Genomic DNA, 14,805 nt, shown 5'->3' with positions numbered 1-14,805 from the left:
CTACGACGGCAGCTTGCAATTCTGAAAACATACGGACACTGAGATGTTGGTCAAACCATCCAGTGACACAAACTTGAACTAGTTTTTGAGTTGTTGAGGTTGGCAGAATTGTGACTATTGTCTTGCGTAAAACACTTTAAATTATAAACTGATTCTATTGTTCCCATACAATTGCGAATCGATGACAGACTGCATGGATTGGACACAGCGAAATTAAGGGTAGATCTAATCCGTACAAACGTTGCAGCAAAATGATTCACGAATAGTGAGTAAAACAAACAAGTTTTGTTTTAGAATCATCTATGGGTTGATATATTATGAAAATTATCCGGAGAAGCACAGAAAACCATGTTAGAGAAGAGTTACAACAATCCCTTTACGTGACCCATCAAACGTTTGTGAAAGAACTTCTTCTGTGGAAATACTTTTCCGCTTGATTTATCAGGTGTGATATTTTTCTCAAAGTGAACTTAAACCCAGTGCTAAAGGCCGCTATTTGCTTGGTATGACAAAATGCAGGATGGATAGCAGAGTCACACTCATCTAATATTGCCTGGAAATATTGTCTATTTTTGCGAATCAAGTGAGTCAGCTAGCTTACAGTAGTTGAAGTTACAGCCGAAAATAGTGTTCTATCCATTGGTCGGCTAGGTTTTACGGAAACATAGAATGACGAGAAGAAAATGTTTTATTAGGGTCAGAATCATCTGCACGAGACCGTCGGGTCCGTTTAGTTGCCAATCGCTTCACCCCGTAATCGTTATCAAAGTTTTAATTTTTTGCCACCAGCAGTTATCTTATACAACAGGCTGTGTGACGCTCCTTTTGGCTGCGCAGTACTAAGCTTATTAGTTACCATCCCATGATGCATCAGCTGCAGGACCCGTTTGGTTTAGGTTTTTAAGCCTTGTCCCCATCTGACTATCAATTAGTAATTTGCGCAGTCGGGACGGGATTTGTCATGAAAAGGAATTTAGATAAAAGCTTCAAATTTTCAATAAGACCAGGCATATACCCGCAGGCTTCAATATCACAAACCTACCTTATGTACAGTACTGCACGTAAGGATGTGTTGTGCAAAGACATACTAGTGGAGGACGACAGGGATGCCGCATATTTACTTTACCCTTGAATAAACCTGAAGCAGATTGTGTCGTGAATATGATTTAGATAGTGATCTCACAAACTCAAACTACAGATTGTGACTGAAATTGCTCAATTTCTCTTATTCTCAAAGTTCTCTTATTTGTGAAACCACGTCATTGAAGTGATGTCAGGGTTCAAAGGTCATTGGTGCTTCTTCGTCATTTTACTCTTTCTAATTCAAACCTTGGAAATTGATGAGATTTCTGCCAGAGGCGGTCGGGGTGGTGGAAGAGGCGGAGGAAGGGGAAGCAGAGGAAGCGGAAGAAATACAGGAAGCAGAGGAGCAAAAAGCGGATTTAAAGGAAAAATGTCATGAAAATTGAGAACGTTGCTGAGTTTACACTGTTATTAAAGAAACTTTATTACTAACCAAAGGATAACTAAGGGCAATAATTTTACTTCCACATCAATTGGAATACTTGTATGTCAATGCTGAAGGAGTTGTATAGTTATTTTTGTATATTTTGCTTTTAGAACGACAAGAAATGTTGCTAAAGCTGCTATCATCGGTTTAGCAGCAAAACGAATCTATTCTGGACGATCTGGCCTTCCAATACATTTCATGTACAGTAATTTTCGTTCGAAAAATGCTTTCAGCATAACCGTAAACTGTTGAATTCACACAATATGAAATGCTGTTAGATAAGTAATATTTTATTACATAATCGTCAACCAACTTTAAAACCCAGATATTTTCGCTCCTCTGAGCCGGATAACGGATTTGTTGTCAATGGAAACGAATACGACACTCCGTTTATTTTGGTCGATGACAAAAACCAACCGTTCCGTTGTATCACGGTGCCCGAAGGAACCAGTAAGCAGTATAACAATTGTAGTTTTTGTCATGGTTTCTACATTTTATGACGCCACAAAATGTCTTGTTGCATTTTTAACTAAGTTAATTATTTCCTCACAATATTGTTTTCAGACGAACCAAACTGTCCGAAGGAGTTTAAAGATGCGGTGATCTTTAACAAAACCTACTTTCAACTTCCCGACGAGTTTGAGGAAAGGAAAACTATCCGCACCGCCTCCCAGATCGACTTATGCTGCGGATCCGCTGCATTTTATCCGTCGTTTGCTCTTACCGTGTTTTTTGTGGCATTGAGCTATTTGGCAACTCACTAACAATTGGCATCTGTATATGTACACATGCACTTACACTGCATTCTGACGATTTTCAGTAGGACAAGTTACTTTCTGTTTAGCTATAGTCTGTCAAACTAAGCCACATGACTAGTATTCGCATTTTTGCAAGCATGTGAATCTAAGTCTCGACTACACTGAGTAAAAGTTAGGTATGAAATGTTGTGACCTATACCGACAAAAATATTTTCGTTTTACTTTGAGCGTCGACCAATGGAAAAGTACAGTTTCGACGTTTTTTTGTATAGATGTACATTTGTCATTACTCTTTTTTTAGTACAGTACAAACAAAATCATGCCCCTGATGTCCAGTTGAAGTATTGTGGGCGAAGAAACTAGTTGAATTTTGTCGCTTGCTCTTGAATGTTCTGGGTGTGGGCTCTATTTGTCAGATTTACAGAACCATCGCTTGGCCGTATCTTACCAGAATAGGCCCTGCCGAGTGTAGATCATATGCATAATTTCAATATGACTCGATTCTCCACTCGAATCATGCCAAGTCAATGACATTTGCAGAAACTTGTTACAATTCTGTTTGCACACAATGTTCAAAATGTTTCTTTGAACGATACTGACGCAATGATGGGTAATTAAGATATATACAGTATGTAGATTTCAAAACGCTGGTAAATCGCTATAAAAACAAAAGTGCAGAGAAACAAAACTGCAAAATGGAACACAAACCAACGTAGATGAATAACAGCAACTTAAATGTGTTAAACGGATGTAGACTTACAAGTAAGTTACAGTATAATTTAGAATAACTTTTTCAACACATTACACTCCACCGGGAGTCGCTGTTGCTTCACCAAAATCGCTCGAGAAATTCCGTGCTGGGAGAAAGCGTACATTTGCATAAAACCTGGCCATAACTTTTACACTAACATTCATCATTTCTTCAAACCTTGTCATTCAAATTTTGCGAGAATGAGGAACCATTAACCTGTTAATAACCTGGAGCATTATCCGCATGGTGAGTGTGACAATCATACGAAGGTACTGTAGCTAAAAAGTGACTAATCTTTTCCGGTCCGAACAAAAAAATTTCCATGGCGTCTATATACAAACGTGTGTCATCTTCGACAGAGAGAATGTAGTGGATCAGAAAGGTTACGAAAAATTTGAACAACAATCTGCGATGTAAGACAATTTATTTTGCTGCTAAGATTTCGTTTTGGCAGCGGTATGTTGAAGATTTTGATTGTCTAAATAGTAAATAGCATACCAATATACGCACTTCGAACTGGAACCTGCAGCACCACGCCTACCCCGAAATAACATCACCACACAAGAGACATAGCAGATTAGAAAAAATAGAAAAAATGTCGATAATTTCAAAGTTTTCCGGATAATTTTCTAAGTTTGGGAAAATTTGAGCATTAAAGAACCACAATTGAAGAATTTACTGAAAACGTTTATTTTTAGATTTTAATAACAGAGTTTAGATTATTCCAGCGCTGAAATTAAGTTAAGGACTCACCTCATGCAAAGAGTGCCCACCAATACCGCAATACCAATACCTATACAGGTGGGCATGTAAACGAAATCATGACGCGGACGAGATGAGCGGAACGCTGTGGTAAGCGGAACTGAAACCGTGCGTGTGGTCGGTCCGAAGCGGAACCTTGCGGTTGTATAAGCTTAAGCGGCTATTATTCGGCTACTTTTCGTTTATATTTCGTTTTCGTTTCGTTAAACAATTATATATTTTCCCTGTGGCCACTCGTAAAACTTAACAATACATGGTTTGATGGGTTAAAAGCGTGGCCAAAGTTTGTTTGTTGTTGTTTGTTTGTTTGCTTTGAAATTAAAATCGTGGCTGAAAAATATCCACAAGCCCTGCATGCACGAACGATGAAGCCTTCTTATAATATTCAATGTTTTTTATTTTTTTAAGTTGGTCATTTGTGCAATACAAAAATGCGGAAGTACAATTAACCTGAAGCGTTATTCACATCGTGACCAGCGGTCATGTGAAGACTCAAATTACTAAAAAATTTCCTAAAATTTTCCATGACCCATGACCCATGAACGCATTACTATTCTTATCGACTTATTGAATGGATAATCTGAAAGTTTGGGGATGTTTGTTGTATGCGGCGGATGTCTACTGTATATATACAGTGTTACCGAGGTTTCATTTTAAAAACAGCAACTGACGGTTGTGCGGGCTCAAGCGATTTTATGGTAAAACTTTTTATTTAGGCTACTTTTGAGTTGAGATTTTGTTGGTAAAATAGACTGATTGTTAATGCAAAAACTTTTTCGTGAAGAAATTGTAAAAATTTATTACTATAGATTTAAAAATAGCACTGCAAAATTTAAAAAACAGGAGATTTTGTCCCAGAGTCATTATGAAAAAAATTAAATCTTCTTATAAACACTCAATTTTTTACAAAAAAGCCTCAAGCTGCAGCTTATAGTAATTTGACTTTTTTAAATTTGGAGACTTTTTAATGTAAAAGTGTTTACCGAGTCTCTTAACAAAACATTTTCTTATTTTAAACAAAATTTCTTATACGAAAGCTGAATTAGCCGTTTCCAGTTAGGAAAACACCACAATAGGAGTTAACTAAAAATTTTTGAATAAGTACAGTAGTGGTACAATTTTGTACATATTCCTTTTAAAACCAGTGCAACAAACAACTAATATTTACGAAATAAAAGAGAAAACTCTCATAAGCCTGAATTGGTCCTGAACAAGTTTCTTATAGCTTTTTGAAAGCCTTCCACAGTTTCTTGTATGAAGTGAGCATATTAAAGGATTATGACGTCATCACTTCTATGCAGACCTTCAGCTTCAAGCTCATTTAGTTCGTAAATCACCAAAGTTTAGAGTTAGACACTATACTTTGATTTGATATCTCCGGCTCAGTCAATGTATCTGCGTAGTTGGTAAATCTTAAGTTTTTGCAAAGAATTTTAGTGTAGAAATAGCGATGGAGTGTGGATTAGGTTGGTTTAAAGCTGCTAATAATTCAAAGTTAAAGCAACACTTCAAATAATATTAAATGTAAATCGTTAAATCAAACGAAACGTTTTATCAGCTCAAACTGAACTCTTTTCAACTTTCCATTTTCCAAACTCGATTGTATCCTAAAAATTAGGTCCATTTTGAGCGTGTGTGCGGCGCGTGACGCTTGTTGCAGTCGGCCACGTGACGTTGTGATTTAATTGTGAATACAAGGATCCCGTGACAGAAAGTGAATTGCTTTCACATTTTCATGTCTCAAGATTTTGTTGTATTGTAGGCTATATATCTATGTTAAAAAATAACAATGGCGGCTCTATGTCTGTGATCGAAACCACAACGTGAATGCAATGTGAAAGAAAACCATAACTTTCGAAAGCGAAATAATCCAGACTCCGCATAACACGCTTCAGCAGTCTCCGTAATATACTGTATTCGGGCATGTTTGAGGTTCACTTCGCTCACTTCAAGCCTTCTGTGTCGAGTTAGATGTGTTACAGAATGAGTGAGGCACACAAAGCAAGTTCTACCTAAGCATACCAGAGTGCATTCTAAAAGCCGCAAAAAAGTGAATTTGTGCAAAATGTATTTTGTCCCTTTGGCCGAATAGATGTGTTTGACGTAGTTGTACTAGTAACTAGTTTATAGTTTTATCCTATTGAATAAAGTATAAATAGATATCTAATAATAAATAATTCGAATTAAAGACTGTCAATTTTTACCGTTCTTCTAACAGTGAAAAGTCGTTTTAAATACTTTACTTTACATATTATATCAACGCCAGTATTATCTCGTAGTGTTTTTCCTGTGTTTCTTCTTAAGGTCATTTAGCAAGTTTGTTTTACTATTACCAGATTAAATCGGTATCGTTTCCAATAGGAATTTGAACTTACTTTTGTTGGCTGCGATCCTCCACCACTCATCATTATGACTTGCGGCCTGCGGTCGAAGTGGGCTGGGGAGTAGAGACACCTGAGCTATTCAAAGTATTTAGAAGTAATGGCAGAGCCTTATAAAGCAGTCTATAAGATTCCGTTCAGACTTTGAGCAATTTTGATAAGTCTGACAAATACTAATCTAGGCAACATTATAAGTGCATTTTATGAGTTTGTTCCTTCTCATAGCGGCGAAAATGCGCAACTAGAAGGTTTAACAGTTCCGCTTCGGTGTGAGATTGGAAAGTTTTTAATTCCGTAACACGTTACGCATGACCGCCACTTTTTACGTCAAAGTGCTCCAGGCGTGCTTGAGACGCATCTATACCACGTACTGAATGAAGGTTTGCCTGATCGCCCTTCTGCTGGTTATTGACAGTTGTACCGTAAGCTGCTGCGTCAGAACAAGTCACATGACCAGTGCTCGCATTTGTGATGACTCCAAGTCACGAATAGCTGTGACGTATCGAGTGGTAAGAAAACTGTTTCCTGTTGGCTTTGTGTAAACCAGTAAAGTAAAAGTTTGTAAAAGTTTGTTTATAAAAGTACAACATTGACGTTTTTCGAATGGATACGTAACCTATAGTCTTTTTTAAATGTCAGTTTTCGCCTGGTTTGTGGCAGATTTTAAGTGAGATAGCTTGTGGGTCATGAAGTTATCAGATTTTGATTAAACTTGGTAGAAGTTCGTTCGCCAACATCGTTTCTGTTTGAAATTAGTGTAGGCCTGTTGTGTTGCTCACAAGGGACAGCATTATCCTTGGTTTTTTCACGACTGGCTGTGGCGACTGATAACGTGTTGCTAATTGTTGTTATAGCAAAATAAAAACAAAATACTCACGCACAGTTAACCAAAAGGAAAATATATAGCATTGTCGTCTGGAGAGCCTAAAACGCGCAAGATGTTAAATGCGGCTGGGCTACAATAATGATAAATCAAATTATTAGATTCTAATATTCCAAATCAAATTACACGCAGTTGTGAAATCAAATGTGCCTTGAAGGGTAATCGTTGCATTTGTGGGAAGGTTTAGGGGCCGGCTTGTACAATTCCTGCTGAATAATGTATATGCCATATATACGGTGGGCTCAACGTTCAGGCTAAAGTCGGCATCAGGTCAATACAAATACATTTTCAGATGATTCTTCTTATACATTGTCGTTCGCATAACTCTAGTCAAGGCAACGTGACTATGAGGCATTTGCTCAAAGCTTTAACTGTGTTAAAATATTTCCATTGGAAGCAGACCTGCCAACTTCTCCTCTTTTTTTACAGTGTTTGATATTTATGTTGTCGCTGCCCATTTCACGTTGTGACGTTATCGGCTGTCAGTCAGTGTCTTTGAGCAGGAATATCCGCCCTACTATATTAGACCTGACTAATTTTAGATGTGTAAGCTAAGAACCAGGCATTTAGTTATTAGATGTTGGGACAGTTGCGAAACATAACAGAGAAATTTAGGCTTGCAAGCAAATAACGATTGCATTATAACGATTATATTGAGTTAAAGTCAAAGTAATAATACTCAGATGGTTTTGTCATTGGCTGATCGAAAAGATTGCTATTGGAAAGAGTTCGATGTAGCAGTGGTCACCCTAATATTTCGATGTTACGTGGTTCCACAAAGGAACGTGAAATATTAGCAAAGCCATTAGATTCGCTGAGCAGCCTATAATAATTAATAGTACTTTATACAATGTATTTTTGCAGACACGTAGATATACATGATATGGGTCACAAGTTTTATTTGAGTAAATATCTTCTGCCTCTGACCCTGCTGCTCTTTCTGCTCCTGCGAGCAGAGAATGCTGAAGCCAAAGGTGGAAGGGGCGGTGGTGGAAGAGGAGGCGGAAGCCGTGGAGGGAGTCGAGGTGGAGGGAGCCGTGGAAGTGGTGGAAGAGGAAAAGGAGGATTCCGAGGTGGAAAAGCGTAAGTTTGACGTATGTATGACGTATGCCCCCAACTCGCTGCTTCATAAATTTTCTGTTCTTTTAATGGATTGCGTCATATTTTTTAGCACTGTGAGGCGGGTGGGGATAGGACTGATCGTCGGCCTTGCTTTGAGACGATCATACTCTAGGGCACGCTCCATCCCAAAATCAAACTTCATGTAAGAAATTTGCCACACCCTTTCAGGAATAGCATTGCTTCTATTGCTTGACATTTTGTTGTTTGATTTAAAACAAAAAACTTTTTTATTTCATTTCTAGTCACTACAATTCCAATGAGTTGGATAGCAATTTTGTGGTGAACCAGAATAGATACAACACTTCGTTTATTCTGATCGATGACAACAATTACCCCTACAGCTGTCTCATTCTTCCGAGCTACTTAAGTAAGTTGTATATAGTTAATCACAAATCTGCTCACTCATTTTGCAAAATATTTTTACCGTAAACGTGTTTATAAGACATTGGACGGTTACCCACTTACATTTTATGACTACCTGTTTATGGTGACCAAGTATCGTTCGTTCATTTTATTTTTCGTCATTGGCGCAGTGGGGATGAAAAAAGTGCTACTTCAAATAAGCTTACAAGGGTAACTATTCTTCAAATGGTTGAATTCGTGTTTTAACAGAAGCATCCGACTGCCCCACTGCGTTTACATCGATTGTAACAAGCGAAACTCGCTTTCTTCTTCCATCTGAGTTCAACAACACAAACGCCCCAGCAATCAGACCCGCCAGTCAAATAGACATTTGTTGTGGATCCTCAAAGCTTTATCCTTGTATTTTGCTTCTCGTTTTGGTTTCATTCAGCAGTTTTTATCACAATCTTAAACAATGACAATATGTACTGTACAAGAAAGCTGAACAGTGTATTTTTCCCATCAAGATATTATGAGACCTATTTTATAATGTGTCTATGGTTTTCCCAGAGTTACTGTATGCTGCACAGATCTGCACCGCCCGATTTTATCAATTCAAAATTGATACCCGTTACCATATCAGTCTCATTCAACTGTTATTATTCTAAGCGTTTATTTCAAACTGATTGATTTGTCAGTTTGTAGTAGGCTACATTAGTCAATAGTGTTTATGAAATCAGGAACCATAATATTTTGATGCGTTGTGGTTGCATTTAAATTTAAAAGGTCAAATGGCCACCACAAATTATTTATATTTGCGGTATATATATTTATATATTTTTCTCTTGTACATGCAGTTCAAGTTGATACTTGTCCTTAAAACACACATAATAGTTATTTTCATTAATTTTTCTTAAGAAAAATGGTTTGTACTGTAACGAATAATTTATACCGGCCCATTTTCTGTCTTTGCACTTTTTTGCTTCTTATCACTTACAGTATTCACTTTACGCGCATCTATTACATATAAACTGTTTCGATTACTTCACCTACTTTAACTGGTTGTTCTTATCATTTTTATATCTTTCACGCACCGGTTACTGGCGCCTTTGCGTTATATTAATCTTGAAATATTTGTAGAGTGAAGAAGGTCATTTTGACATTCAAGTTTATTAAAAGAACAAAGTGACTATTTCATCGTAAGTAGGTCACGCAGCCCGTTGTTGAAGACAAGCGGTTAAGTTAGGAGAATGGGTATGCAAATGTCGGTTTAAGCTATTTCGGGTTTAGGTGAAGTTATATTTAGGTCAGGTTTAGGTTATTATGCTATAACATTTAAGTTAAATTAACAAGAAACCAAGAAAAATATTGTTGGACATACGATTTTTTCCATTGAAATAGTGACAGCCATAAGAGAAATATGAGATAGAAATCTAAGTTAAAATATAGGTTCCTAATATATAAGATATAGATGTTATAAGTTATAGGTATATAAAGAATCTGGTTCAATAGCGAATAGCGGGGTCCGGGGGCATGCTCCCCCCGAAAATATTGAATTTACCTGGTCTAAAATGCATAAAATTTTGCTTTTCTTTCAAAAAACAAACCGACCGAGATTTTTTCTGTATTTTTTCTCAATTTTTCGATACATAAATTTTGCTCTATGGCCCCCAAAATCTCACATCCTTCATTTCTTTGTTGCTATCGAGCGCCTAATACCTCAGAAGTTTGCCAGCAGAGAACACAACTTTTTTCGTCTCGGCATGTTGTTTTAAATCACGTGACCGTTTAAGCATCAAGTATATGAAAGTAATCTCAAAGCACAAGGACACAACCTCCCTTTTACATGGAGGTTTCATTTAAACAACTTCCCCTATTCTAAATACAGTCCATACGGCTAATTAGCATCAACAAATGAATGAATCCTGTCCTGGAAAACTGTGAATAGCTAACAATAATACAAACAGGAGTAGCCCTCTTGGAGGAGGGCTCGAGGGCGACCACCACGCTCGCCTAACCCTAAAGCCGCTACTGTAAAGAACACAAACTTTGAGTGGGGGATGTTTGGTTATAATATAACTTATAACGTGTATAATTTTACATTCATGTAAAGTCCATACCAATGAAACTAAAAACTAACACTCTTATTTAATCAAATGTTTTATTTACACCACATTATTGACGTCAAATGCTATAAAATCGTTCTCAAAAAAAAACTTTGGCAAATATTTACAGTAATTTATTAACATATAGCCAGGGATGCCATCGGTCTGGATTCAAAAACAATGACGACTAGGAAACTAAAGGAGGATACTGCCTTAAATAGTGCACAACAGGAGAAGACAATTAAAGTTTCCATAAAAAGATAAAAATAAAATAGGCATTATTTGCGTGTTCTTAATTTTGGTATCTCTTTGGTACAAAATGGTATACTAAAGGTGTCGAAATGCTCAAAATAGCAACCTCTATCCTAAATATAAGACAAAAGTAAGGACGCAAGAGAAGACAAGGACAAATCTTAGAAATAAGGACGGTATGGCAACCCTGCATATAGCCAAAGAAATTTAGTCTTCAATGAGGAAACGTATGAACTTTCGATTATTGTACGTTTTTAACTTGGGCTAGAAGAACTGTCTTGTAATTATTACTTTCTTCGGTTTATTAAAAAAAAGTTTGCCCATTTTAAAATTTTCTTATTTGCCTGTTGTTGTTTGTCCTCTTTCTAAAGCTAACAAACAGTGTTCGCCAGACACTGTTCGCTAGCTTGACTCAGCTGAGGAAAATCGGCACAAACGTGAGAAAGTTGGCCGCGCGCTGCACGTTGTAACTTGATAGTCTGTTTGTCCCGTTTTAGCCGTATGTGTGATATTGCTGTGCCCGTAGAGGCGAGCTATTCCGCATTTTCAGTGATGGAATGAAGTCTTAATGGAAGGTAATCCTGATGGTTGTGACCAGGTTAATAAGCAAATAATTTTTCTCTGATTCGAGTCAATTTAAGTTGATTTTCGAGTTAAGTGGAGTTGGTTTTAGCTGTGTCTCGAGTTAAGCTAAGTCAAATTAGTCAATGCCTTTAACTTCTGATGTCACTGTCACACTATATGCATATATGTGTCGCATTAAATTGGTTACTCACACTTATAGCCCTGTAACATCATGGTTGTGTACGAATTAGTCTTGTTAATACTTTTTACAGAGAGTTGTAATTTTTTAGAAACATGTCGAGTCATTAGAACACTGGCTGTGACATAAGTCATTACCAGCAGAACAGTTGTCAGTGCAAGTTTTAGTCGAATGATTTTATATTTTTTCCGAGTCGTTAAGTCGAATCAGTCACATAGGCCTATACTGAGTCAATTCAAAGTCTTAATACTTACTGAGTCACAAAGAATGCACTAGGTGCTAGACCTATATTCACGATTTAATTTTTGCCATACATCAAGACTAAACTACGTTTTAGATAGGCCTTCTACTGAAAAGTTAGGATGATACGCAGGAGAAATTGAGTTAAGTCAACCAAAATTTCCTTTTTAACACAAGTCAGTTCTTTTGAACAACAAACACAAGTTAAATCTTCACAAAAACCTGACTGAAATCAAGTCATTGACTCAAGTTTTTCCAACTCGGCACGTAGGGTGAATGTGAGTTATGAGTCATGATGTACTGGTGCCTAGCCTGCTTGGTTACTTAAGACTGGGCAGTATTTTGCTTGAGCTGAGCTAATAGTAAGTTAATTTATGAGCTACTAACTCATAAATTGTACAAATGAATGCATGTTTTCCTTTTGAGGCAAAGATATAGTGTATATTTTCCATGTGTGCACATATGAAAACATGTCTGCGGCTCATGGTGACCTCACATTTTAAAGTGACTGCGAGTCACACCAATGAAAAGCTTATGTTTTCTTTTCTGTTTAAACAATTGTTTATTGATTTATTCATTGTAAGGTATAACATTTATAAGCTAATGCTGTGAATTGATGACAAACGATGCATTTGCTGCTTTTCTCGCCTCAATGCAATTAATGACATAATTTCACTTCCGCAAAAACAAAATCTTGGAGGCGGCGGTGTTGTCTAGCCCCTTTAACAATGGATGAGGATGAAGTTATTGGCGAAATGGATGTTTACCTTGCCAAGGGTTTACAAGACAACATCTTCCTGCTGCAGTATCCCACCACATCCACAAAAAGGACTTACACAGCAGACCAAAGGATTGTGGCAAGAGTGAAGCCAGAGCACAAAAAACTGGAAATGGAAGTGCTGATAGATGTCAGCAGCCCAAATTATGACCAGAGCAAAGGGGAGCAGATTGCTCTTAATGTTGATGGAGGAATCACTGGTGAAGGGATGACATATGAAAATTCAGTCATGGACACCCAGGTCCTCTCATCCAAGTGTGTCCCGCAGATGGGCAAACGATATGTCGCCGGAATAATTTACGACGGTCAGTTACATCTTACACCAGTTTCTGAAGTTATGCAGCTGCAGCCGAGCTTCAAGTACATGGATCGAGCCGAAATGCGAGCCATGCAAGCAGCAAAGTTGAAGGCTCAAGCAGAGTCCGGTAATTCTTCACAGGATGAAGCAGAAGATGCAAAAGCAGTCACTGTTCGCTTCAAAGGAGTTGAAACGGAAGCTGCCCGAACTGCAAGAGAAAGATCTTATGCAGCGTACGAGAAACGTCTGCAACAAGAGAAATGGATCGCAGCCACCGTACACTCCAAAAACGACTCGTACACAGACAGGGAACGAAAACGTTTGGTATGTGGGAAGGTTTTCAACACAAATATGGATGGTGGCACTGGATTGATGTTTACCGAAATGTGCTTACCTGCATCGGATTATCTTAAGACTCTTGTGCCTAAGTATATTGTTTCGGATGTTGATTCCAACACCATCCCAGACAACGTACTTTCTTTAGCAAAGCTGGGGTCATTATCGCTTGGAGAGCAATTGAAATGTTTAATGAGAAGTGCAAATATTGTTCATTTTTCCCATTTGTTGACACTCATACCAGGCGCATCGGATGCAAACTCTGTGGTTCGATCCCTGCAGTCATTTGCCGTTCTTGTACAAGGTTGTTGGATTGTTAAAAGCGAAATCTTGTATCCTGCGAACACTGTGAGCTCCATAACTGGTGTGCCAGCAGAAACAATGTGCAGAGTTCGTGACTACATACTGTGTCTTTTCACCAAGTATGACTACATCGTGCGTCGTGATGTTGCTAAAAAGCTTTTAATCCCAGGTGAAGAAATCAAAGCCATTTTCGACCCAATTGCAAGAATGAAAAATGGTCACGGCTGGCATTTACGGCTGCCGAATGATACAAGGTTCAAGACTAAATTCCCTGAAGTATATGAAAGACAGGCCATGGTTTGGGCAGCTCGCTTCAAGCAGTTGACGAAGCAGTTACAAATTGAAACTACACCTGATGGACACCACAACAAGATCAACACTTCAGGCAAACGCAAGACATCAGTGTCCAAGTCTCATCCTTCGAACACTGCAAAGAACCCAACATCTTCTAGAGCAACATCATCAACAAGTGAAATCAACACAAAATTGGTGAATGGGGAATCCGGCCATACTGCCAATATTACTAAAGATTTAAAGCCTGTTTGTCAGGCGTCTATGAAAAATAACTTTGAAAATAATGGTTTTGTTTCGATGGAAATTCCAGAACCTATGGAATATGACTTGTCGGAAAAGACTCCCAGCTTTACTCAACTCCTTCAAGAGGATGTTGATCCATCCTGCCATCCCACTGTGCCTTTTGTTTGTCCCGAAGTAGTTGGCATAGAAACGGCTCAAAATGCCACGCCGCACCACAACTTCAACATGGAGGGTATTAACTCGACCGTTGCCTTGGTAACCGATAAAATGTATCAACAGACCGGCCGTGTGATGAATGAAAATAATAGCGCCAATTCCATTGTTAACACTTCCAACTTATCCAACTCAATGCATTAACCAAATGTCCCAGGACCTGAAGTTGACATTATTATATTCCAATCACTACTTTCAGTTTCAAATTCTTTTACAAAGTTTTTTTTAGCAGTATTGCTGCTTCTAAGTTACAATGTTTGTTAATAAATGTAGGAATAAATTGTAGTTAATAATAGTTTTCATGTCAGCTTCAGCTCCTGGGAGATCAAGTATTTAAAGAACAGTATTGCTTCTTTATTTGGTGATATTTTTGCATTCATTTTGCGTTTTGTCTGTGATAAAACTGGTACCAGCCTGTCACTGATAACTTACATTAAACGCATGGAGGCCAGAAAAAAAAAAGTTTATATT

General features: G+C 37.8%; 3 protein-coding genes across 3 annotated transcripts; all 3 read left to right on the top strand.

Annotated features, from left to right (window-relative positions):
- The first annotated feature begins 493 nt into the window (after positions 1-493).
- LOC143448384 (uncharacterized) lies at positions 494-2,592 on the top strand. The gene is made up of 4 exons (XM_076948105.1): positions 494-1,455; positions 1,621-1,710; positions 1,836-1,960; positions 2,075-2,592. The coding sequence occupies exons 1-4, from the start codon at positions 1,271-1,273 to the stop codon at positions 2,272-2,274; spliced, it is 600 nt and encodes a 199-aa protein (XP_076804220.1). The 5' UTR covers positions 494-1,270; the 3' UTR covers positions 2,275-2,592.
- Positions 2,593-7,891: 5,299 nt separating this feature from the next.
- LOC143448383 (uncharacterized) lies at positions 7,892-9,701 on the top strand. Its single transcript, XM_076948103.1, has 4 exons — positions 7,892-8,128; positions 8,217-8,309; positions 8,410-8,534; positions 8,780-9,701. Exons 1-4 carry the CDS (start codon positions 7,896-7,898, stop codon positions 8,986-8,988), a joined length of 660 nt encoding a protein of 219 aa, XP_076804218.1. The 5' UTR covers positions 7,892-7,895; the 3' UTR covers positions 8,989-9,701.
- A 2,520-nt stretch (positions 9,702-12,221) lies between these two features.
- LOC143448380 (DNA-directed RNA polymerase III subunit RPC5-like) lies at positions 12,222-14,751 on the top strand. Its single transcript, XM_076948099.1, has one exon. It carries the CDS (start codon positions 12,598-12,600, stop codon positions 14,476-14,478), a length of 1,881 nt encoding a protein of 626 aa, XP_076804214.1. The 5' UTR covers positions 12,222-12,597; the 3' UTR covers positions 14,479-14,751.
- Positions 14,752-14,805: the final 54 nt, after the last annotated feature.

Source organism: Clavelina lepadiformis, chromosome 3, assembly GCF_947623445.1.
Source record: "Clavelina lepadiformis chromosome 3, kaClaLepa1.1, whole genome shotgun sequence".
Taxonomy (NCBI): Eukaryota; Metazoa; Chordata; class Ascidiacea; order Aplousobranchia; family Clavelinidae; genus Clavelina; species Clavelina lepadiformis.
The sequence above is the reverse complement of the archived record's forward strand: the minus strand, read 5'-3'. Positions and strand labels throughout refer to the sequence as shown.